Genomic DNA, 23942 nt, shown 5'->3' on the forward strand with positions numbered 1-23942 from the left:
TTAATACAGTAACCAAAATAAAGGCTTAAGCATTCTTTTAATTTAGGAACTCATAAGTTTTTATCAGCATATAGGAATGAAATGTTCATGTCATGGAATGTCTGTTACAGTTGGCTTCATAAATTCCGGTACACTGACGTCTCCTTAGCTTCCTGTGAAGTGTACTGGAAATAATGAAACCAACTGTACAACCATATTTTTTCACTGTAGGCATTATAACAGGGTCTTTGGAATGTCCAATCAGCCCTTAGCTGCACCCACATTATAGCCTTCTACTTCATCCCTCTACCTGCTTTCTATTTTCTATTTTTGAATATGTAACTTCCCTGGTAGTTACATACATATATAGCGGGATTAAGCTATATATATATATGTAACTACTAGGTAAGTATATTTAAAAATTTATTTTAAAATAGAGATACCATTTTTAAATATGTAACTTCCCTGGTAGTTACATATATATAGCTTAATCCCGCTATATATTTGTAACTACCAGGTAAGTATATTTGAATATTTATTTTTGAATAAAAAGACCATTTTGCTATCCAACTGCTTTTAGCTCTTACATGAAAGTGCAATTGCACGATTCCTCCTTCCCCTGCACCTTGGAGCTGAATGTCTTCCCAGCTTAAGCACGTAGCCCTATGGCTAGAATTCTATTAATATACCAATTCATCCATAATCTACAATTCCAAGTCCTCTTCACTACCTCTGCTAACAAAGTTGGAAGGAGGCTATGTTTTTGCCCCTGTGTGTTTGTTTGTTTTTGAAAAACTTTCTGGCCACAACTTTCGGGGATTAATTGTTATTTTGAGACATGGAAGTTATTCAATTTTGAAAGGTCAAGGTCGAGCAAAAGGTTGACTGAATTAACCCTAACCTAAACCCCAAGTTCGTACATAGTTGTCACACAGACTTCGAATAGGCCTATGGTCTAAATCAGTGGTTCTTAAACTTTTTTGCCTTGCGCCCCCCTTCTGCATTAAGCATAGGTCCCACGCCCCCCCTCCCCACCCTTGAAATTTTTGCCAAAGTAGAAAGTACCGTATGTATGTATGTATGTATTGTTTTTATAAACAATATGTTGCGTTTTGTATGCTAATATACTTCATTGGTTATGTGAGTATATGGATGAATGATAGATCTTTATTTCATTGCTGTTGATTTTTTATAGGAATGCACTGTACTATATTTCAATAGAATAAACAATGTTCATAGAAAATGGGTAAAATAAATATATTATGATGAAACAAAATTTTATCATAATTTTTTTTCAAACTGTTCTAGCATTATACAGATTACAGTTATTACATTGATAGAAAATACTAGAAAAAATACTAATTACTGCAAAAATGAACCTAATTTTTACTCTTAATACAACCAATCATGGATCATGACCACATCAAAGAATATTACACATCCTCCTTAGTAATTGATTTATCCATATTTATGTAGTATTGTAAAACAAAAGACATCATAATTACTACATTTTTATTTTCATTGTTACTATTTTAACTACTTGCGCCCCCCTTGAAAGCTCCTGGTGTCCCCCTAGGGGGCGCACCCCCCAGTTTAAGAATCACTGGTCTAAATTGATTCTGGGAAAGGCAAGCTGGTTTCGAGAAATAAGCTGCCGTGGTGGAGGTCTGCAATTCATGAGTTCCTGATGACTGGCAGATGCTAACTGTTTTCTGACTGTTAGGCATTTACTTATTGAATGCGACCCCAGTCTAGAGGATATCAGAGAACGAGTCCTCACTGAAGCTTTTACTGTAATGAGGATGGTAGGTATATCCTCACTGAGATTCTTGGAGGAGATATTGTTTATGATGCAATTGGGACCTGGCCTTCTTACTCGTTTTTGAATTTTATATTAGATTTTAAATGTTTGATTTTTCAATATTTAACTTAGCCGGTGATTATAATAGCTGCAGCTCTGCTGCTCGACAGAAAACTCTACGGAAAAAATCCGCCAGCGATCGCTATGCAGGTAGGGGGTGTACTTCAACAGCGCCATCTGTCGTCCAGATACCCAGTACTCATTGTAAACAAAGAACTCAATTTTCTCTCTGTCGTGCTACCGGCAAGACCTACTAATTCGCTGTTGCTAACTGGATTTGTTTTCACAACTATTTGGTGAAGTACACTATTCTAGTTTTGAGCTTTCGCTGTGCAGGCTTTCTCTTCAATAAATCCTTGCATTCTTTTTTTGATATCGGATTATTTGTTGATGACTTTGGATAGTTTTTGAATTCCCCTTTGACCAATTCAAAATGGCTGACCCTTCTCAAGTCCCAAAATTCAGGAAGTGTAATGCTAGGGACTGTTCAAGGCGTCTTCCGAAGGCCTCTATCGATCCTCACACCGTTTGTTCCAATTGTCGGGATAAAACCTGTCAATTGGAAGATCGATGTGAGGAATGCGTTGGGCTTTCGGAATTCGATTTTATCGAATTCCAAAAATATACACGTAGGCTAGAGAGAGATAGAGTCAGGAGAAGTTCATCTCGTTCTGTTGATTTTTCCTCTCCTCATGCCCCACAACCTATTCCTTCCCCTGTAGTGGTTGCTCCTAATCCCCCTTCTGGCACTCAGGAACCTTCGATGGCTGATATGATGCGTGCCATCCAAGCTCTGGGTGAGAGAGTTGAGTCCCTGGCTAGTGACCGTAACCAGCTCATGGCGGACGTCAAGGAGCTGAAGTGTAAAAGTGCAGTGGGAAGTGATAAAGTGAGTGATAGTGTTGTGGATAGTGTTGCGCTTGAGGGTTCGTCTGTTCGTGCCTGTCGTCCTCCTAGTCCGGGACCTCTTGCAAGCTCCCAAGTCCAGGGGAGAAGCAATGTCGTACGACCAATGGGTTCGAGAGGCTTTAATCAGCGAACAGACGTTCCCTCCGTGGTTTCGAGCGTATCTACCCAAGATCGCCCCACCCACACAAAGACGAGAGAGCCCATTTATTCCTTGTCTGCGGAAGAGGTTTCTCGCAAGAAACCATGGACCAAGGTCTCACGACCACTTAAGCGCAAGTCGGTCCCTTCCGCGCAAGTCCAACGGCCCAGTTGTAGCCACTGGGTCAGTTCGGACTCGCTGCAGTCTTCCGATGACTGCTCACCTCCTAAGAGAGGCAAAGCGGTACCGCCTCAGGCAGTTACACCGTCTGTCGCCGCACCTGCTCCTGCAGACCCTAAGTGGTCTTTGCTGCAGACCATGCAGTCCCAATTAACGTCTCTGATGCAGGACTTTCGTGCGGAGAAGGTTGCTGCTGCACCAGCCTCTTGCCTACAACCAACCACACACTCGGTTGTGCGTCCTGTGGACGCTGAGGCGACCTTCTTGCGCACTCCAGCTGAGAGAGTCCCGCCACCCATGCGTTCCAGTGTGCCCTGCCAGCCGCATGTTGATGTTCAGCGACGCACGGAGCCTTCCGTTGACGTTCGCGAGGTACAACAACCGTCAGTTGTTTTGTTTTGACGCGGTGCGTCAACCTCCGCAACCCAGTGTGGTTGCCACTGCTCACCCACATCAGACTAGACAGTCTGGAGTAGACGCTGTGCGTCCCCGCGCTGCTATGGTTGTTGCCAGCTCACAGACTGGGCAACAGTTCCATGACGTTGCGTCCGGTTCAGTCACGCGTGCACCCGTGCGACCGGACTCAGCTAACCAGCCGTTACCTACTCCATTGCCGCTTCCTCCTCAATACTCGGATGATGGACTTTCTGATGATGATGATGCGGCACACGTTGATGAACCACATTCGGACCTTGACGAGCCTAAGTCCACGCAACCCTCTTTGGACTTTAGAAAAGTTCTTGCTCTGTTCAAAGAGATGTTTCCGGACCAGTTTGTGTCTGTGGCTCCGCGCTCTCCTCCGTCAGAGTTTGTATTAGGTACGCCGTCATCCTCGCCTGCCTTTACTAGACTCGTCCTCGCACGCTCGTCCAAGAGAGCTTTACGAGTGATAGGAGAATGGATGCAGTCCAAAAAGAGTCTAGGGAAGACAGCCTTTACGTTTCCACCTGCTAGACTCTCTTCCAGATCGAGCGTCTGGTATGCCACGGGAGAAGTTCTCGGCGTGGGAGTTCCTGATTCTGCCCAGGGCGACTTCTCAAGTCTTGTAGACTCTCCCCGCAGGCTAGCCATGAGACGCTCTAAGATATGTTGGTCATCTTCGGACCTAGACCACCTGTTGAAAGGAATATTTAGAGCCTTCGAGGTCTTCAACTTTTTAGACTGGTGTCTGGGAGCTTTGAGCAGGAAGATCTCCCCGACAGAGAAGGAAACTTCCTTGCTCATCATGTCCTGCATGGACAAGGCCATACGTGACGGGTCTAATGAGCTTGCTGCATCGTTTGTATCCGGAGTCCTCAAGAAGCGTGAGAACCTTTGCTCTTTCCTGTCAGCTGGAGTGACACCTTGTCAAAGCTCCGAACTTCTGTTTGCTCCTCTTTCTAAGTGCCTTTTTCCAGAGGACTTGATTAAGGAGATTGCTGCTTCTTTGATACAGAAGGACACTCATGACCTGGTTGCGTCCTCTGCCCGCAAAGCCACCCCTTTGCCTACCTTGTCAGCTAGACCAAGGATGGACACTCCAGCGTCCCGATTTATTCCGCCCTTTCGTGGCAGAGCCTCCAGCAGAGGAGGTGCTCGTGCCGAAGGGAGACGTGGGAAGAAGAAAGGAACCAAGTCCTTTAAAGGCAGAGTCTGACTGCCAGCTTCTTCAGACAGCAGTGGGAGCCAGACTCAAGTACTTCTGGCAGACCTGGGAGAAGAGAGGCGCAGATGCACAATCTGTGAAGTTGCTCAGAGAGGGGTACAAGATCCCGTTTGTACGAAAACCCCCTCTAGCAACGTCTCCCATCGATCTCTCTCCCAGGTACAGAGAGGAAGACAAGAGACGAGCATTGAAACAGGAGGTGTCTCTCTTACTAGAAAAGGGAGCGGTAGTCAAAGTCCTGGACCATCAAACCCCGGGCTTCTACAACCGTCTCTTCTTAGTGGCAAAGAAGACAGGAGGGTGGAGACCGGTGCTAGACGTCAGTGCGCTGAATGTCTTTGTCACAAAGCAGACGTTCTCCATGGAGACCACAAAGTCCGTTCTAGCAGCGGTCAGAAGGGAAGACTGGATGGTCTCTTTAGACCTAAGGGACGCATACTTCCACGTCCCCATCCACCCAGACTCCCAACCTTTTCTGAGATTTGTTTACGAAAAGGTTGTCTACCAGTTTCAAGCCCTGTGCTTTGGCCTAAGCACAGCTCCTCTTGTGTTTACGAGGCTGATGAGGAATGTAGCCAAATTCCTTCATTTAGCGGACATCCGAGCCTCCCTCTATTTGGACGACTGGCTTCTAATAGCTTCTTCCAGTCGTCGCTGTCTGAAGGATCTAAAGTGGACTCTAGATCTGACCAAGGAATTGGGTCTCCTTGTCAATATGGAAAAGTCTCAAGTGGTCCCATCCCAAACTATTGTGTATTTAGGGATGGAGATTCACAGTCAAGCTTTTCGGGCTTTTCCGTCGGCCCCCAGAACAAGTCAAGCCCTGTTATGCATCCAGAACATGCTGAAGAAGGAACGATGTTCAGTCAGGCAGTGGATGAGTCTGATAGGGACACTAGCATCCCTGGAACAGTTCGTATCGTTAGGAAGACTACACCTCCGTCCTCTTCAATATCACCTAGCTGTTTACTGGAAAAAGGACAAAACGCTAGAAGCGGTCCCGATCCCCATTTCCAAGAAGATGAAGTCTTCCCTGACTTGGTGGAAGGACAGTATCAGCCTCAGAGAGGGTCAGCCCCTGGCTGTTCAGACTCCCAACCACGTTCTCTTCTCAGACGCATCGGACACAGGCTGGGGCGCGACATTGGACGGTCGGGAATGCTCGGGAACTTGGAACTCGAGTCAAAGGACAATGCATATCAACTGCAAGGAGCTACTGGCAGTTCATCTGGCCTTGAAAAGCTTCAAGTCTCTCCTTCAAGGCAAAGTGGTGGAGGTGAACTCGGACAACACCACGGCTTTGGCGTACATCTCCAAGCAAGGAGGGACCCACTCTATGACGTTGTACGAGATCGCAAGGGACCTCCTCACCTGGTCAAAAGGTCTAAACATTTCACTAGTAACGAGGTTCATCCAAGGCAACTTGAATGTCATGGCAGATTGCCTCAGTCGGAAGGGACAAATCATTCCAACAGAATGGACCCTACACAAGGATGTGTGCAAGAGACTTTGGGCCACATGGGGCCAGCCAACCATAGATCTCTTCGCAACCTCGATGACCAAGAGGCTCCCAATATATTGCTCACCAATCCCGGACCCAGCAGCAGTTCATATAGATGCCTTTCTCCTAGATTGGTCACATCTAGACCTATATGCATTCCCCCGTTCAAGATTGTCAACAAGGTACAGCAGAAGTTCTCCTCTCACGAAGGGACAAGGTTGACGTTAGTTGCTCCCCTCGGGCCCGCGAGAGAATGGTTCACCGAGGTACTTCGATGGCTAGTGGACGTTCCCAGAACTCTTCCTCTAAGGGTGGACCTTCTACGTCAGCCACACGTAAAGAAGGTACACCAAGGCCTCCACGCTCTTCGTCTGACTGCCTTCAGACTATCGAAAGACTCTCGAGAGCTAGAGGCTTTTCGAAGGAGGCAGCCAGGGCGATTGCTAGAGCAAGGAGGACATCCACTCTTAGAGTCTACCAATCGAAGTGGGAAGTCTTCCGAAACTGGTGCAAGTCAGTATCGGTATCCTCGACCAGTACCTCTGTAACTCAAATAGCTGACTTCCTTTTATACCTGAGGAAAGAACGATCTCTTTCAGCTCCCACTATCAAGGGTTACAGAAGCATGTTGGCATCAGTCTTCCGTCACAGAGGCTTAGATCTTTCCAACAACAAAGATCTACAGGACCTCCTTAAGTCTTTTGAGACCACGAAGGAGCGTCGTTTGGCTACACCTGGTTGGAATTTAGACGTGGTACTAAGATTCCTCATGTCAGAAAGGTTCGAGCTGCTACAATCAGCCTCCTTTAAAGATCTCACTTTAAAGACACTTTTCCTGGTTTGCTTAGCCACAGCTAAAAGAGTCAGTGAGATTCACGCCTTCAGCAGGAACATCGGATTTTCATCTGAAACGGCTACATGTTCTCTACAACTTGGTTTTCTAGCCAAAAATGAGCTACCTTCTCGTCCTTGGCCGAAATCGTTCGATATTCCAAGCCTATCAAATATGGTTGGAAATGAACTAGAAAGAGTCTTATGCCCTGTGAGAGCTCTTAAGTTCTATTTAAGACGAACTAAACCTTTACGAGTACAGTCAGAAGCTTTATGGTGTTCAGTTAAGAAACCATCTTTGCCTATGTCAAAGAATGCTTTATCCTATTTTATCAGACTGTTAATACGAGAAGCTCATTCACATCTGAGTGAGGAAGACCAAGCTTTGCTGAAGGTAAGGACACATGAAGTTAGAGCTGTCGCAACTTCAGTGGCCTTTAAACAAAATAGATCTCTGCGAAGTATAATGGACGCAACCTATTGGAGAAGCAAGTCAGTGTTCGCGTCTTTTTATCTTAAGGATGTCCAGTCTCTTTACGAGAACTGCTACACTCTGGGACCATTCGTAGCAGCGAGTGCAGTAGTGGGTGAGGGCTCAACCACTACAATCCCCTAATTCCATAACCTTTTTAATCTTTCTCTTGAAATGTTTTTATTGTTGTTTTTGGGTTGTCCGGAAGGTTAAGAAGCCTTTCGCATCCTGGTTGATTTGGCGGGTGGTCAAATTCTTTTCTTGAGAAGCGCCTAGATTAGAGGTTTTGATGAGGTCCTGTGGTATGGGTTGCAACCCTTCATACTTCAGATCCTAGGGGTCGCTCAGCATCCTAAGAGGATCGCGAGGCTCCGTAAGGAAGACGTACTTAAAAAGGCAGAGTAATTGTTCAAGTCGACTTCCTTACCAGGTACCTATTTATTTTGTTTTTGTTATTTTGATAACTTCTAAAATGAAATAAAAAATCCTTAGCTCATAATAATGTAAACATTTATTGCTGGTCTCTACCCACCCCCCTGGGTGTGAATCAGCTATTATAATCACCGGCTAAGTTAAATATTGAAAAATGTTATTTTGATAATAAAATAAATTTTTGAATATACTTACCCGGTGATTATAAATTAAAGGACCCTCCCTTCCTCCCCAATAGAGACGCAGTGGACCGAGGAGAAAATTGAGTTCTTTGTTTACAATGAGTACTGGGTATCTGAACGACAGATGGCGCTGTTGAAGTACACCCCCTACCTGCATAGCGATCGCTGGCGGATTTTTTCCGTAGAGTTTTCTGTCGAGCAGCAGAGCTGCAGCTATTATAATCACCGGGTAAGTATATTCAAAAATTTATTTTATTATCAAAATAACATTTTAATCTTATATTATTAATTGTTCATTAAGCCATACTCCAATCAGCATCAAGTTTTTGAGTACAGATGTAGTGTTTTGCCCTCGGGTGAACTTTTAATTTTCTTTTTCTTTCAGGAAGTGAATAATGGCTGTTAATTTAGTGATTGTGGGAAGCAAGAACTTGTGGGAGGATGGACTTTACACCCATCGTTTTTTGTTAACTGGCTAAGGGCATGAGATTGTTCCTAGTTATCCATGTGTGCTGAGTTTAGGTCATGGCCTCCTTGCAGTGCTAGACATATGCCTTGAAGAAGAGGAGAAGAGTTTTGCTACTTCCTTCCGCTCATCGGGTGCTTCTGCTTTTAGTGCCCTATGCTTGCTTCCCAGGCATGAGCAAGGAGCCTTCAGACTCAAGTTCGCCGCTCCCCGTTAGAGGTTTAAGGCTCTTATCAATTTGTACTGCCTCTGACTATAAGTATGACCTAAGAGGGCTTTGGCCTCCTTAGGTCATTCAGGCAGATTCCCAAGTGTGAGTGTCTCCTTGGTGATGCCAGTGGGGAAAGGGGTGTCAATGTGTCCCATGGCTCCCTCTTCCTGCCCCGGGCCCAAGGGCATTTTCCCCATGTGCTGATGGATGGTTCCCGTGATTTTCCTAGGCTAGCCACTCGTGTTTTCCCCCCTTCCCCTGTGCCACTCCCCAATCCTTGTGCCTGGGGCCCTGGGTCTTCTGCTCCCTGTAAGTATAACTTCCCTCCCCGTGTTGTGGTTCCTGTTGGAGTAACCCCTGCTGTTCTTCCCTTTGGAGAGTGTCAGTGTTTGGGTTTCTCAGACTTTGGCTCTTCTGCTTGCAGAGCAGGACAGGCCACTCATTCCATTCTTTGGCCTGACCTCTTAAAAAATTGATTAACTACCTTGTTAACTATTCTAATGGCTGTCCAGTTTGCACTGTGAAGACTGTTCTCTACATAAAGGACTCAGGGTTATATAGCTACGAAAAATACAAATTACTTTAAAAATTTTTGATTTTACAATGTACAAAGCGATGAATGAAGGGATTAAAGAAGTAACCTTGTTTTTTAATTTTTGTACAGGATTTAATACTTAAGGATGAGTGACGTAAAGTCTGAACAGATGTATGTTGAACTGATGCAAAATGGTGTATTACTCTATTATAGGCATATTGTTGACTTCTAATTTCAACTTTATATTATCACTTTATAAACCTCAGTTTAGGCGTTGCTTAATCGTACTTAATGATCACTTGATGTACTTTGTAAAGGAAGTAAAAAACAACTTGGGAGTAAATTTTCTTTTAGGTACCATTAAGTATTGACTGGCTTTTTATAATAAAAGGGTGTAATTTATGTGACATGATTGCTTTGCCTTTGAAGTGATATACAGCAGTCTTCACAAAGGAAAGGAAATGGAGCCTGCTCTTTTGTTTATTATACTTTTTGGACTCCTACTAGATATGTATTAGTCTAGCCTCTACTGAGAGCAGTTGAGTGTTTTTGTAAGCTATCTTTTGACTCCAGAAAGTTGTCTTTAATTTTTTTGTTTACTTTAATACGAAAGTTATTACCGAAGTTTCCACATTGTTTGACAGTAGACAATGTGAAATAACTTTATGGTCTATCTAATGGGAGGCCTCTGCGTCAATAGGCGTAAGAGGAGATGATGATGATGATGATGATATCTAATGGAGGAATGTGGAAAAGGTTATACTGTATATGGGTTGAGAAATTCTACCATGTTTTTGTTGGGAGCTTATTTAGATCTTCCAGTGTCATAGATATTGCTATTCAAAGAACCTTTGTTGGAGTCTGCGTATTCCATCTTATGCAGTGCAGACAAATCTAAAGTAGGTTATGACTACTATTATTATTGTTATTATTATCATTATCATTGGTATTGTTGTGATTACTATAGTTATTATTAGCTGTAACAGTCTCATTGCAACCCTACTAGGGAAAGCAGAATGCTGCAAACACCAGGAAGACCAATTGGGAAACCATCCTAGTACAAAAAAAATGAATTCAGAAATTCAGATAAATTATAAAATAAAAAAGCAAAAAAAAATATGATGAACGGCAAAGAAATTCCTTTGGTAGATATACATAGTATAGTATAATAATTGAATGTATACAGTTATTATTAAAGTATTCTAGTTTTTATGAATTGCTTTGTGAAAGCATTACTGTTATTGCTGTTATTGTTGTTATTATTATTTTTATTATTATAATTATCATTATTATTGTCTCTTTTTCTCTCCAGAGGATAGCAATGGTGATATAATTGAAGAAGATGTAGTTGGACCACTTCCAAAGCCACAAGTAACCTTAACAAAGAAAGATTATGGAAAGGTAAGCACTATATATGTTATTGTTAGATTGGATTTCAATCAATAGATTATTGCAGACATGCAAATCATAGTTTTAAGTGTAGCTTTCATTGAGATGTTAGCTGAAAATTGTCATTTTTAAATATTTAACTTAGCCGGTGAATATATAATAGCTGCTGCTCCAGCGGCTCGACAGAAAAACACACAAAAACTCGCGAGCGATCGCTATGAAGGTTGCGGGTGTGCCCACCAGCGCCAACTATCGGCCAGATACCACACATGCATGTAAACAAGTCTCAATTCTTCTCTGTCGACCTTGACGACAAGACGTATCAATACTCGCTGTATAACCTGGAGTTTTCTCAACATATTTGGTGAAGTACTTCATTTTGGTTTGAGCTTTCGCAGTGCAGGTGTTTTTCCTCAACTTAAACTCTTGAACTCTTTATTGGACAGATTTAATTGTTGATGACTTGGATTGTTTTTTGGACTTTCTTTGACTAATTCAAAATGGCTGACGCTTCACAAGCCCCTAGATTTCGTAAGTGTAATGCTAGGGATTGCAATAGGCGTCTTCCAAAGGCCTCTCTCGACCCACATACTGTGTGTTCTAATTGTCGGGGTAAAACCTGTCAATTAGGAGATCGGTGTGAGGAATGCGTGGGCCTTTCGGAATTCGATTGGCTCGAATACGACAAGTATTCTCGTAAGCTAGAGAGAGAGAGGGTAAGGAGGAGTTCCTCTAGATCAGTAGATTTTTCCTCTCCACATGCCCCTGAACCTAATCCTTCCCCTGTAGTGGTTGTGCCTGAACCCCCTACTGGCACTCAGGAACCATCGATGCGAGACATGTTACGTGCCATTCATGCCTTGGGTGAAAGAGTTGAATCGTTAGCAACAGATCGTAATCAACTCATGGCTGACGTTAAAGAGCTAAAGTGTCAGAGTGCCACAGCGGAAAATCGTGGGAAAGTGATTAGTGCGCAAAGTGTTGTCAGTGTTGCGACCGAGGGTTCGTCTGTTCGTGCCTATCGTTCGCCTAGTCCGAGACCTCTTGCAAGCTCCCAAGCCCAGGGGAGAAGTAATGTCGTACGACTTATGGGTTCGAGAGGCCTTGATCAGCGAACAGACGTTCCCTCTATGGTAACAGGCGTGTCTCACCAAGATCGCCCCTACCATAAGACGAGAGAGCCTATTTTCTCCTCGTCATCCGAAGGCTTTTCACATAAGAAACCGTGGAGCAAGGTTTCTAGGCCCCTTAAGCAAAAGTCGGTCCCTTCAGGACAGGTCCAGCGTCCTGGCTGTAGCCATTGGGACAGCTCTGACCCTTTGCAGTCATCGGAAGACTGCTCGCCGCCTAAGCAGCAACGTTACACAGGCTCAGAGAGTCTTGGTGTAGGCAAGGTTGTGCCGTCTCAGACGTTAACCCCATCTTTTACCGCACCCATTCCCGTTGATCCTAAATGGGTTGTGCTGCAAGACATGCAGATTAAGCTCGCCTCCCTTATGGAAGACTATTCTGCCGATAAGGTTCACGATGATCCTCGCCGCTTAACTCATCGAGATCCTGGCCTTCAGCCGCCAAAACGAGCCTTTGCTCGTCCTGTTGACGTTGGCGTAGCTAAGTCACGTCAGTCACGCTTTGTAGAGCCTCACTCGATGCAGTCACGTGTTGACTTTCAGCCGCATATGGACGTTCAGCCACTTCCTAATGCTCTTGTTGACGTTCAGGACGTTCGCCAACCAGCGGAGTTGACTTGTTTTGACGCTGAGCGTCAACCACCGCAGTCTAGAGTTGTTTTGACTGCTCAGTCTAGGCAGTCAAAACAGTCTCGAGTTGACGTCGAGCGTCCTCCCGCTCCTGTTGTTGTTGACAGTCAGGCTGTTAAGCAGTTACATGACGTAGCGTCCTGGACTGCTACTAATGCACCAGTGCGTGTGGACTCTGCGTGTCAAGCATTGCCAACCCCTTTGCTTGTTACTCAGCAGTTGTCGGATGAGGATCCTTCAGATGAGGACGTTGCTAACCCTCATCATGATGATCATCTTTCGGATGTAGACGAACCTAGAACGGTTCCTCCATCAATGGACTTTAAGAAAGTCATGTTAATTTTCAAGGAGCTTTTTCCCGATCACTTCGTCACTGTTGCTCCTCGTTCGCCACCGTCTGAGTTTGCTCTAGGCTTACCTGCTAACATGCCAGCCTTTACAAAGCTAGTGCTCTCTCGCTCTTCCAAGAGAGCTTTACGACTTTTAGGCGACTGGTTGGATACCAGGAGGAGTTTGGGGAAGACGGCCTTTGCCTTCCCTCCGTCAAAGCTCTCGTCTAGATCGAGGGTCTGGTATGCCACGGGAGAAGTTCTCGGCTTGGGAGTCCCTGCCTCTGCCCAGGGTGACTTCTCAAGCCTCGTAGACTCTCCCCGCCGCCTAGCCATGAGACGCTCGAAGATTAGTTGGTCCTCCTCGGACCTTGACCATCTGCTGAAAGGCGTATACAGAGCCTTTGAAGTTTTCAACTTCCTTGACTGGTGTTTGGGAGCCTTAAGTAGGAAAATCTCATCGGCTGATAGAGATGTCTCCTTACTGATAATGTCCTGTATGGATAAAGCCATCCGCGATGGTTCCAATGAGCTCGCCTCCTCTTTTACGTCGGGAGTCTTAAAGAAGCGAGAGTCCCTTTGCTCCTTTCTTTCGGCAGGAGTTACTCCCTGTCAGAGATCAGAACTGCTCTTTGCTCCCTTATCAAAGTTTTTGTTTCCGCAACAATTGGTTAAGGACATAGCTTCTTCGCTGGTGCAGAAGGACACCCATGACTTGGTGGCGTCCTCTGCTCGCAAGGGGACTCCTTCTACATCCTTTTCTGCTAGACCCAGGATCGACACTCCGGCGTCCAGATTTATCCTGCCCTTTCGTGGCAGAGCTCCCAGCAGGGGAAGTACTCGTGCCGAGGGAAAGAGAGGAAAGAAGAGAGGAGCCAAGTCCTCACGTGGCAGAGCATGACTGCCCACAGCCTCAGACAGCAGTAGGAGCCAGATTGAAGAGCTTCTGGCAAGCCTGGGAGAAGAGGGGCGCAGACCAACAGTCTGTTCGGTTGCTCAGAGAGGGGTACAAAATTCCATTTGTACGCAAACCTCCTCTAGCGACTTCCCCCATCGACCTCTCTCCCAGGTACCGAGAGGAGTCAAAGAGACAAGCCCTAAACCTAGAAGTGTCTCTGTTGCTAGAGAAGGGAGCGGTGGTGAAAGTCTCGGACCTTCAATCACCGGGGTTTTACAACCGTCTCTTCCTAGTCCCGAAGAAGACAGGAGGTTGGAGACCGGTGCTAGACGTCAGTGCGCTCAACGTCTTTGTTACGAAAACAAAGTTCACCATGGAGACCACGAAATCAGTCTTAGCAGTGGTCAGAAAGGGAGACTGGATGGTCTCTCTCGACCTACGAGACGCGTACTTCCACATCCCTATACACCCAGATTCCCAACCGTTTCTGAGGTTTGTTTTAAAAAATGTGGTATACCAGTTTCGGGCCCTGTGCTTTGGCCTAAGTCCTGCTCCTCTCGTGTTTACGAGGCTTATGAGAAATGTAGCAAAATTCCTCCATTTATCGGGAATCCGAGCCTCCCTGTACATGGACGACTGGCTTCTCAGAGCCTCGTCTAGTCTTCGCTGTCTGCAGGATCTTCATTGGACATTGGATCTGACCAAGGAATTGGGACTTTTGGTCAACCTAGAAAAGTCCCAGCTTATTCCATCCCAAACTATACTGTATTTAGGGATGGAGATTCGCAGTCCAGTTTTTCGGGCTTTTCCGTCTGCCACCCGAATAGAGCAAGCCCTGCTCAAAGTCCAACTAATGTTGAAGAGAGAACGGTGCTCAGTCAGGAATTGGATGAGTCTAGTAGGAACTCTATCATCCCTGGAGCAGTTTGTCTCGCTAGGAAGGTTACACCTTCGACCTCTCCAGTTCCATCTAGCCTTTCACTGGAAGAAGGACAAGACGTTAGAGACGGTCTCAATCCCGGTCTCCGAACCAGTAAAGGCATGCCTGAATTGGTGGAACGACAATATCAGTCTGAGAGAGGGACATTCCCTAGCAGTTCAGAACCCAAACCACGTACTATTCTCAGACGCGTCGGATTTGGGTTGGGGTGCGACCCTGGACGGTCGGGAATGCTCAGGTCTGTGGACCTCAAGTCAGAGGAGCATGCAGATCAACGGCAAGGAGCTTTTGGCAGTCCACTTGGCCTTGAAGAAATTCGAGAGTCTCCTTCGAAACAAAGTGGTAGAGATCAACTCCGACAATACCACAGCCTTGGCGTACATCTCCAAGCAAGGAGGCACCCACTCCCTCACGCTGTACGAGATCGCAAGGGACCTGCTCATTTGGTCAAGAGATCGAGGCATCTCCCTGTTAACGAGGTTTATCCAGGGCGACTTGAACGTCTTAGCAGACTGCCTCAGTCGGAGGGGTCAGGTAATTCCTACGGAATGGACCCTCCACAAGGACGTGTGCAAGAGTCTTTGGGCGACTTGGGGTCAACCCACCATAGACCTCTTTGCAACCTCGATGACCAAGAGACTTCCAATCTATTGCTCTCCAGTCCCAGACCCAGCAGCAATACACATAGATGCATTTCTCCTAGATTGGTCTCATCTGGACTTATATGCATTCCCACCATTCAAGATTGTCAACAAGGTACTGCAGAAGTTCGCCTCTCACGAAGGGACAAGGTTGACGTTGGTTGCTCCCCTCTGGCCCGCGAGAGAGTGGTTCACCGAGGTACTTCAATGGCTGGTAGACTTTCCAAGAAGTGTTCCTCTAAGGGTAGATCTGTTACGTCAGCCCCACGTGAAAAATGTACACCAAAACCTCCCCGCTCTTCGTCTGACTGCCTTCAGACTATCGAAAGACTCTCAAGAGCTCGAGGCTTTTCGAAGGAGGCAGCCAGTGCGATTGCAAGAGCGAGGAGAGCTTCTACCATTAGAGTATACCAGTCGAAGTGGGAAGTCTTTCGAGACTGGTGCAAGTCAGCATCTGTGTCCTCGTCCAGTACCTCTGTAGCCCAAATCGCTGATTTTCTCTTACATCTGAGAAAGGTTCGCTCCCTTTCAGCTCCCACTATCAAGGGCTACAGGAGCATGTTGGCTTCGGTCTTTCGGCATAGAGGCTTAGATCTTTCCAACAATAAAGATCTCCAAGATCTCCTTAAGTCTTTTGAGACCTCTAAGGAACGTCGTTTGGCAACTCCTGGATGGAACTTAGACGTGGTCCTAAGGTTCCTCATGTCAGACAGGTTTGAGCCATTACATTCAGCCTCCCTGAAGGATCTCCCTCTCAAGACACTTTTCCTAGTGTGCTTGGCTTCGGCTAAAAGAGTCAGTGAACTTCATGCCTTCAGTAAGAACATCGGCTTTTCTACAGAAAAAGCCACTTGTTCTCTTCAACTTGGTTTCCTGGCCAAAAATTAACTGCCTTCTCGTCCTTGGCCTAAATCTTTTGATATTCCTTGCTTATCAGAGATCGTAGGCAACGAACTGGAAAGAGTATTATGTCCTGTTAGAGCTCTTAAGTTCTATTTAGCTCGTACTAAGTCATTACGAGGTAAATCTGAGGCATTATGGTGCTCAGTTAAGAAACCATCATTTCCTATGTCAAAGAATGCTTTGTCATATTTTATCAGATTTTTAATACGAGAAGCTCATTCTCACTTGAATGAGAAAGACCGATGTTTGCTTAAGGTTAAGACGCACGAAGTTAGAGCTATAGCAACCTCCGTGGCCTTCAAGCAAAATAGATCTCTGCAAAGTATCATGGACGCGACTTTTTGGAGAAGCAAGTCAGTGTTCGCGTCATTTTACTTAAAAGATGTCCAGACTCTTTACGAGGACTGCTACACACTGGGTCCATTCGTTGCAGCGAGTGCAGTAGTGGGTGAGGGTTCTACCACTACACTTCCCTAATTCCAATATCCTTTTTAATCTGTCTCTTGAAATGTTTTTAATATTGTTTTTTGGGTTGTACGGAAAGCTAAGAAGCCTTTCGCATCCTGGTTGATTTGGCGGGTGGTCAAAGTCATTTCTTGAGAGCGCCCAGATTAGGGGTTTGATGAGGTCCTGTTTGTATGGGTTGCAGCCCTTGATACTTCAGCTCCTGGGAGTCTTTCAGCATCCTAAGAGGATCGCTGGGCTTCGTGAGGAAGACAGACTTACAAGGCAGAGTAATCGTCTAAGTCAACTTCCTTACCAGGTACCTATATATTTTGGTTTTGTTATATTGATAACTGTCAAAAACTCTAAGCATATACGCTGTAAACTTAATTAACTCTGGTCTCTACCCACCGCCTTGGGTTTGAATCAGCTATTATATATTCACCGGCTAAGTTAAATATTTAAAAATGATATTTTAATTATAAAATAAATTTTTGAATATACTTACCCGGTGAATATATAAATTAAAGGCCCTCCCTTCCTCCCCAATAGAGACACAGCGGGACGAGAAGAATTGAGGCTTGTATACATGCATGTGTGGTATCTGGCCGATAGTTGGCGCTGGTGGGCACACCCGCAACCTTCATAGCGATCGCTCGCGAGTTTTTGTGTGTTTTTCTGTCGAGCCGCTGGAGCAGCAGCTATTATATATTCACCGGGTAAGTATATTCAAAAATTTATTTTATAATTAAAATATCATTTTTAATTTCCTCTGTGATGCTAGATGGGAATTGGATCTGTTTTAAAGAAGAACAGTTGAAATTTAATACCTCACAGGTTAGTTAGTTCATCTCTTTTGTCTTTGGCCGTAACCCGTACGGCTCCGCTCATGACTAATGGATCTTTTCTTACATTTGCTTGCGATATGTGTTGGTTTGTTTTTTGTGAGCGCTCTCACTTGTAAGTGGAATCGTGCTGAAAGGTAATCTTGTTGTGTAGTGAATTTTGTTCCTGTGAAAATACAACCTTCGGAACTACATGTGTTATGTACTATTGTGAAGGGTGACTGTAAGCAGGTGCCCTCACCCTTTGGAGTGTTGTTCTCACTCTTTCGATGAGGAAGGCGATGAACTCAGATCGTAACTCATCCTGTTTCATGATATTATCTCTGCCTTATGTGGGAGATACCTGTTTCGGAATGAGTTTCGCCCCTTTTGCTTGTCCGATAGTGAAAATTTTTTTTGGCGGGATCACCTGGCACCAACAGTGCTCCCCGGATGGTAATCTCTGTGTTGCAATGTCAATGATTGTTCCTAGTGCTCCCCTTGCAACAAAACTCCCATGTATAGTTTGTGTTGCTGCAGAGGAAGCTCTTATTACTTCCGCCTCAGAGGAAACGCAGTCATTATCGGTCGCCCAGACCCCGATTCCACAGTGAAGGAAGAATAGTTGGATAAAATCTTCTACCTCGTCATTTCCCTTTGTTTGTTTGATTCTTTGTTGAAAAAGATTACGACAAAGAAGAAATTCCTGTGTTAAGGCCTTTTAGTAAGAGTTCCTTTGGACTTGCAGCAATAGCTCTCCTCCTTTGGGTGGAAGTGACAGTGCTTGCCTCTAACGGGTACCTGTAGGATCAGTTGAGCAAGTGTGAGCTGGTGTTACAGTTATCTCTGTTTCACAGGGAGCAGAGCAGGTGAGTTGTCCTATCATGGGGAGGTCAGATACGAAGGTGAGGAGATTACTGCCTGGAAGAAGAATCCCCCTCTATTAGAACTGGTGAAATATCAGGAGTTCTCTCTCTTAAGCAACATTCGCTATTATACTCTCACTAACTTGATAACCTAACTTATGCATTCTAGTCACTTGGTCATCTTTTTTTACACTTACATTCAGTTGTGACAATGATCCTATGTAGAGACAAGTGCTTTTTTCATGGGAATGGAACATGGAATCAGTGAATAGATTTGCTGCTTACCCATACAGTTTAAAATCCTTGCTTGTAGGCTGATGCAACACTCCTAACTCAATACAAATTTTATTGAAAATTTATGCTCGTATTCAAATTTGCTTGTACTGTATTCAAAATTACTTGTTAACCCAAAGTTTAGTACAAAATTTGTTATTTTGGTTTCATAATTTTTAACCATTACAGTATTTGTATTGTATAAAAATAGTGAATACTGTAAAGATATTGAATATAGTTATTGTTTAGTACTGTACAGTATTTGGATTTAGTTCATAATTTTGATATTAATAATCCACCTATTTCTCCATCATGAGACTCAATACTACACAGTATTCTAGAAGTTTTATTCCAGCTGTTACCAAGTTGTGGAATGATCTTCCTAATCGGGTAATTGAATCAGTAGAACTTCAAAAGTTCAAAGTTGGAGCAAATGTTTTTATGTTAACCAGGCTGACATGAGTCTTTTTGTTTTTTATATATGACATATCTGTGTTTGACGTTGTTAATAGTTTATATAGGACATATCTGTTTTGATGCTGTTACTCTTTTTAGAATGATATATTGTTAATTTATTCTCATCATTTATCTATTTCCTTATTTCCTTTCCTCACTGGGCTATTTTTCCTTGTTGGAGCCCTTTTCCAACTAGGGTTGTAGCTTGGCTAGTAATAATAATAATAATAATAGTATTTGTATTTTAGATAAAGTGCAATTATGTTCTGAAAGATTAATTTGACCAATGATATTCTTTCAGGCCTTGCTGCCAGGTGAGGGTGCTGCAATGGCCGCTTATGTAGCGGAAGGAAAGCGTATACCAAGGCGTGGTGAAATTGGATTAACTTCAGATGAAATAAAGAAGTTTGAAGACGTTGGCTATGTGATGAGTGGAAGCCGTCACAGGCGCATGGAGGCCGTGCGTCTACGTAAGGAAAACCAGATCTACTCTGCTGATGAGAAGAGAGCGCTCGCTATGTTTAGCAAAGAAGAGAGACAGAAGAGGGAAAACAAAATTCTTACTCAGTTTAGAGATATTGTTCATAATAAACTGAATAAGAAATAATCGAATGAGTCGACCAAATAGTGCCAGGTGTTATTTGTTTTTGGTAGTGATTTATTTTGGTTTATTACAGTGTACTGTAGTATTATGAAGCTGTAAAGGAGACATTTATTTGTTTTTTCGTAATAAGATGTGAAAATTATCAATCGCTATATGAATTATATTTTCTTAATACTTGGTTCCATGTTCTCATTATATTTGACGAGCAAGAATGAGAGCATTAAAGCATGCTACTGTTGCGTTGTTCTGCTGCGGCATACAAACCCTAGTCCTTTAATTAGGGAGATTACTTCGGTGCGAGCTTGAAGTTGGATAACGAGCAGTTATCCGACTGCTCGTTTTATCCAACTTCAGCGATCGATTTCAGTTTGTTAAAGTAATCCTTATTTAAGGACTTGGGTTTGTATACCTAGGAAAATTACAAATTACTTTGAAAGATTATTTATATTTATTTGATTTTACATTGATTTTTCAAGTGAAAAATTTAATCAAAATTATTTTACATGGAATGTTTTACCTCATTGAATTTTTTTTCTATTCAAATACCGTTCTTCATCCATGAGTTACATTGTCAATTTAGTTTTTACTAGTTTCTTATTGTTTTGTGTTGAAAGTTATGTATAACTCAATAAAGTTTAGAAACATCAAATTTCCTTCACTATAGTTATTTCCAATGGTAGTCTTTATCAGAAATGTTCTCTTCTTTTCTACCAAAGTTTTAAGAAAGGTGAACGTATTATATGAATAAAAGACACACATGTGTTTCTTAAAAAAAAATAGTTTCTACCAATTTTCAGAATTGCCAAGAGTTATGAAACTTTGATGTCGCTTGGTCAACAAATGCCTCACTGTTAGTACCTTTAACAGTGAGGCATTTGTTGACCGAAGGTGCTAATTATGATATCTGTTTGATGCTCGAGGTGAGGATGGCAGGTTCATCCTTGCCAAGATTCTTGGACGTGATGTGTCCTACTATGCGAGCAGCATGTTTAGATTTATTTCAGAAGCAGGTCTTCTGAAAACTATTTAACTTTCATAGTGCCATCTGAACTTTTATGGTTTTAATTGAATTCTCTTTTAATTTTCATATATAATAAATGCTATCGGCATCAATGACCTTAGGTGTCAGGATGTCAGAAAACTTAAAATCAATCAATCAATCATTTCCAATGTGAACAATTTGTTGAAGTTCTAAGTCATTTTGTATATAACATTTAATTGTATTCTCATGTGATAGGTCAAGATATTTAAACATAATCAATTGAATAGGAAAGACGCAGAGATCTGTGCAAGTTACAGAATATCCAAAAAATTCCAATGGTAAATCTGTTATGGATACTCACTTTGTTGCCATGCTGTAAATTCTTTGCCATAAATATCTTCGTCAAACTTGGATACCTGTAACAGATCAAAATTGGGGTATACTGCTTAACCCTTTCTCCGAACCCTTAGAAGGACCATATTTGGAAAGAATATTTTAACACAGGAATATTATAAATAGGCCTTTGTTGAAAGTTTCTGAATCATTTAACATGTGCAATAGACAAGGTACAAGAACGAGAGGAAGGCCTAAAACTATATTGAGTGACAATATCAAGGAGATGTGTGGGCTAACGATGGTGGAGTTGGGAAGGAAGGCTCAAGACCGGAATGAATGGAGATGTTTTGTGCAGAGGGCCACGGCCGTTTGACATCGAACACCCCGTACTTGATGAATAGACAAGGGTAAGTGCAATAGCATGGGAATCACACACATACACACACACACACACACACACACACACACATATATATATATATATATATATATATATATATATATATATATATATATATATATATATATATATATATAATATAAATATATATATATATATATATATATATATATATATATATATATATATATATATATATATATAATATATATATATATATAATATATATATATATATATATATATATATATATATATATATATATATATATATTATACATATATATACACACATTATATATATATATATATATATATATATAATATATATATATATATATATATATATATATATGTATATATATATATATATATATATATATATATATATATATATATATATATAATTATATATTTAGATAGAGAGAGAGAGAGAGAGAGAGAGAGAGAGAGAGCTTATGGTCAGTAATGAGATGAATTATAACTGCATATTATTTCCTTCAACTCTGCAGTTGTCACTTGGAAATATATAAGGTTATAGTTCATTGAAAGATGAGAACTTTCTTATGATTATTTCATTTGTATTCTCTGATTTGAAAAGATCTTCTCTAAATGATGGCTAAAGTGAGACTCACTACTAAACAAGAACAGATTACTATACAGTCATAACCATTTTACATTACCATCATTATAGCAATGAAACAAATAATCAAATTCATTCTATATCAATATCAAGAAGAATTACACATTAATTGCCAAAATCTATTTTTTTGAAGTCAAAGTAATGGGGAAGTTTGTAGAATATCTTTTTCTCGATATAGACTGAACTCCTATCTTGATATCGTAATGGTCTGTACCATGGTCTTCCACTGTCTTGGGTTAGAGTTCTCTTGCTTGAGGGTACACTCAGGCACACTGTTCTATCTAGTTTCTCTTCCTCTTGTTTTGCTAATTTTTTATAGTTTATGTAAGAAATAATTATTTCGATGTTTTTACTGTTCTTAAAATATTTTATTTTTCCTTGTTTCCTTTCCTCACTGGGCTATTTTCCCTGTTGGGGCCCCCTGGGTTTATAGCATCTTGCTTTTTCAACTAGGGTTGTAGCTTAGCATTTAATAATAATAGTAATTACTTTTCTATGAAGAGATAGTTACTTTATGAAACTGTTACACTTGAATTTACTTATAGTAAAATTAGTGTAGATTACATAAGCTTTACCTATAAATATAATCAAGAGAGAGAGAGAGAGAGAGAGAGAGAGAGAGAGAGAGAGAGAGAGAGAGAGAGAGAGAGAGAGAGAGAGAGAGAGAGAGAGAGAGAGAGAGAGAGAATTTCTAGAAATAGTGTCAAACTTGCAATAATCCTAAAAGAGATTTCGACCACAGAAGATCTGGACTATGTTGCTACAAGAAGAATGTAGTAAAAGATATATGGAAAATTGGAATCATCTCTCTCTCTCTCTCTCTCTCTCTCTCTCTCCTCTCTCTCTCTCCTCTCTCTCTCTCTCCTCTCTCTCTCTCTCTCTCTCTCTGAAACGCTTTTTATATATTCTATCTGGATGCTGTTATTGTATAATGCCTATTATAAGGGGAAAAAGGTTTTAAATACATGAAAAAATAGGTCTAAAGTAGCTGCTTTGGTTTTTATTTCCGAAGGCCCACCCTTTTTGAACTTGCTGGGTCCGAGCTTGGGGTGAGGGGTGAAGGAGAGATTGCAGATTAGGGGGTGATGGATATGCCACTCTTTCAGTATCCTCCAAAATTCTGTAATTTCAGCTTTAGTTTTTCTAGGTAACATCGTTTAATTTTCTCAGTTATACATGCACACTTATAGGCTACACAAGTAAATACTTTGATATATAAAGACTCATCTATATAATATGGATATAAAATACATAACTGACAAAGGAATGTAAGATACAGATACACATACATAATATACAAACGCATGAAAATATATGCGGTGTAATTTATGAATTTGCATCGAATAGAACGCGAAGAGAAGAAGAAGAAAAAAACGTCATCTTGTTACTTTTTTTTTAGATCAGTTGTTGACATTGACAACTTGCCATTCGTGCTTCGTCTTTCAAAGTTATCTTATGGAAACGTGCAGTGTTTTTAGCCTTTTTCGCGTATTGTGGTTGGTGTTGCTGCTGTATATTCCCTCTGAAATTTCTCCAATGTCCAGCGATGACAGGAGCGATGGTAAATAAAGAGAGGATGTAGATAGACCTTTAAAAACGTTTTTTTTTCTTTTATTTGTGCGGCGAAACATCTACCAATTGGTGAGTTGGCTGTTTGATACCGCTTGTGAGAAACGTTGCTGATGGCGATTACACATTATTATTATTAATTGCTAAGCTACAACCCCAGTTGGAAAAAGCAGAATGCTATAAGCCCAGGGGCCAGGGAAAATAGCCCAGCGAAGAAAGGAAACAAGGGGAAAACCAAATATTTCAAGAAGAGTAGGCCTAACGTTAAAATAAATATTTCTAAATACAACTATAAATACTTTATAAAAACACAAGAGGAAGTGAAATAAGATATAAGAGTGTG

General features: G+C 42.2%; 1 protein-coding gene across 2 annotated transcripts in view; it reads left to right on the forward strand.

Annotated features, from left to right (window-relative positions):
* LOC137652149 (NKAP family protein CG6066-like) overlaps positions 1 to 20297 on the forward strand; it is a 63288-nt gene extending 42991 nt beyond the window's left edge. For both annotated transcript variants that reach the window (XM_068385352.1, XM_068385353.1), the window contains 2 exons: positions 10656 to 10744; positions 19368 to 20297. In XM_068385352.1, coding sequence (XP_068241453.1) covers positions 10656 to 10744; positions 19368 to 19673 — 395 coding nt within the window. In that variant the 3' untranslated portion in view covers positions 19674 to 20297. The remainder of the gene's footprint in view (positions 1 to 10655; positions 10745 to 19367) is intronic.
* The last annotated feature ends 3645 nt before the right edge of the window (positions 20298 to 23942 follow it).

Source organism: Palaemon carinicauda, chromosome 13, assembly GCF_036898095.1.
Source record: "Palaemon carinicauda isolate YSFRI2023 chromosome 13, ASM3689809v2, whole genome shotgun sequence".
Taxonomy (NCBI): Eukaryota; Metazoa; Arthropoda; class Malacostraca; order Decapoda; family Palaemonidae; genus Palaemon; species Palaemon carinicauda.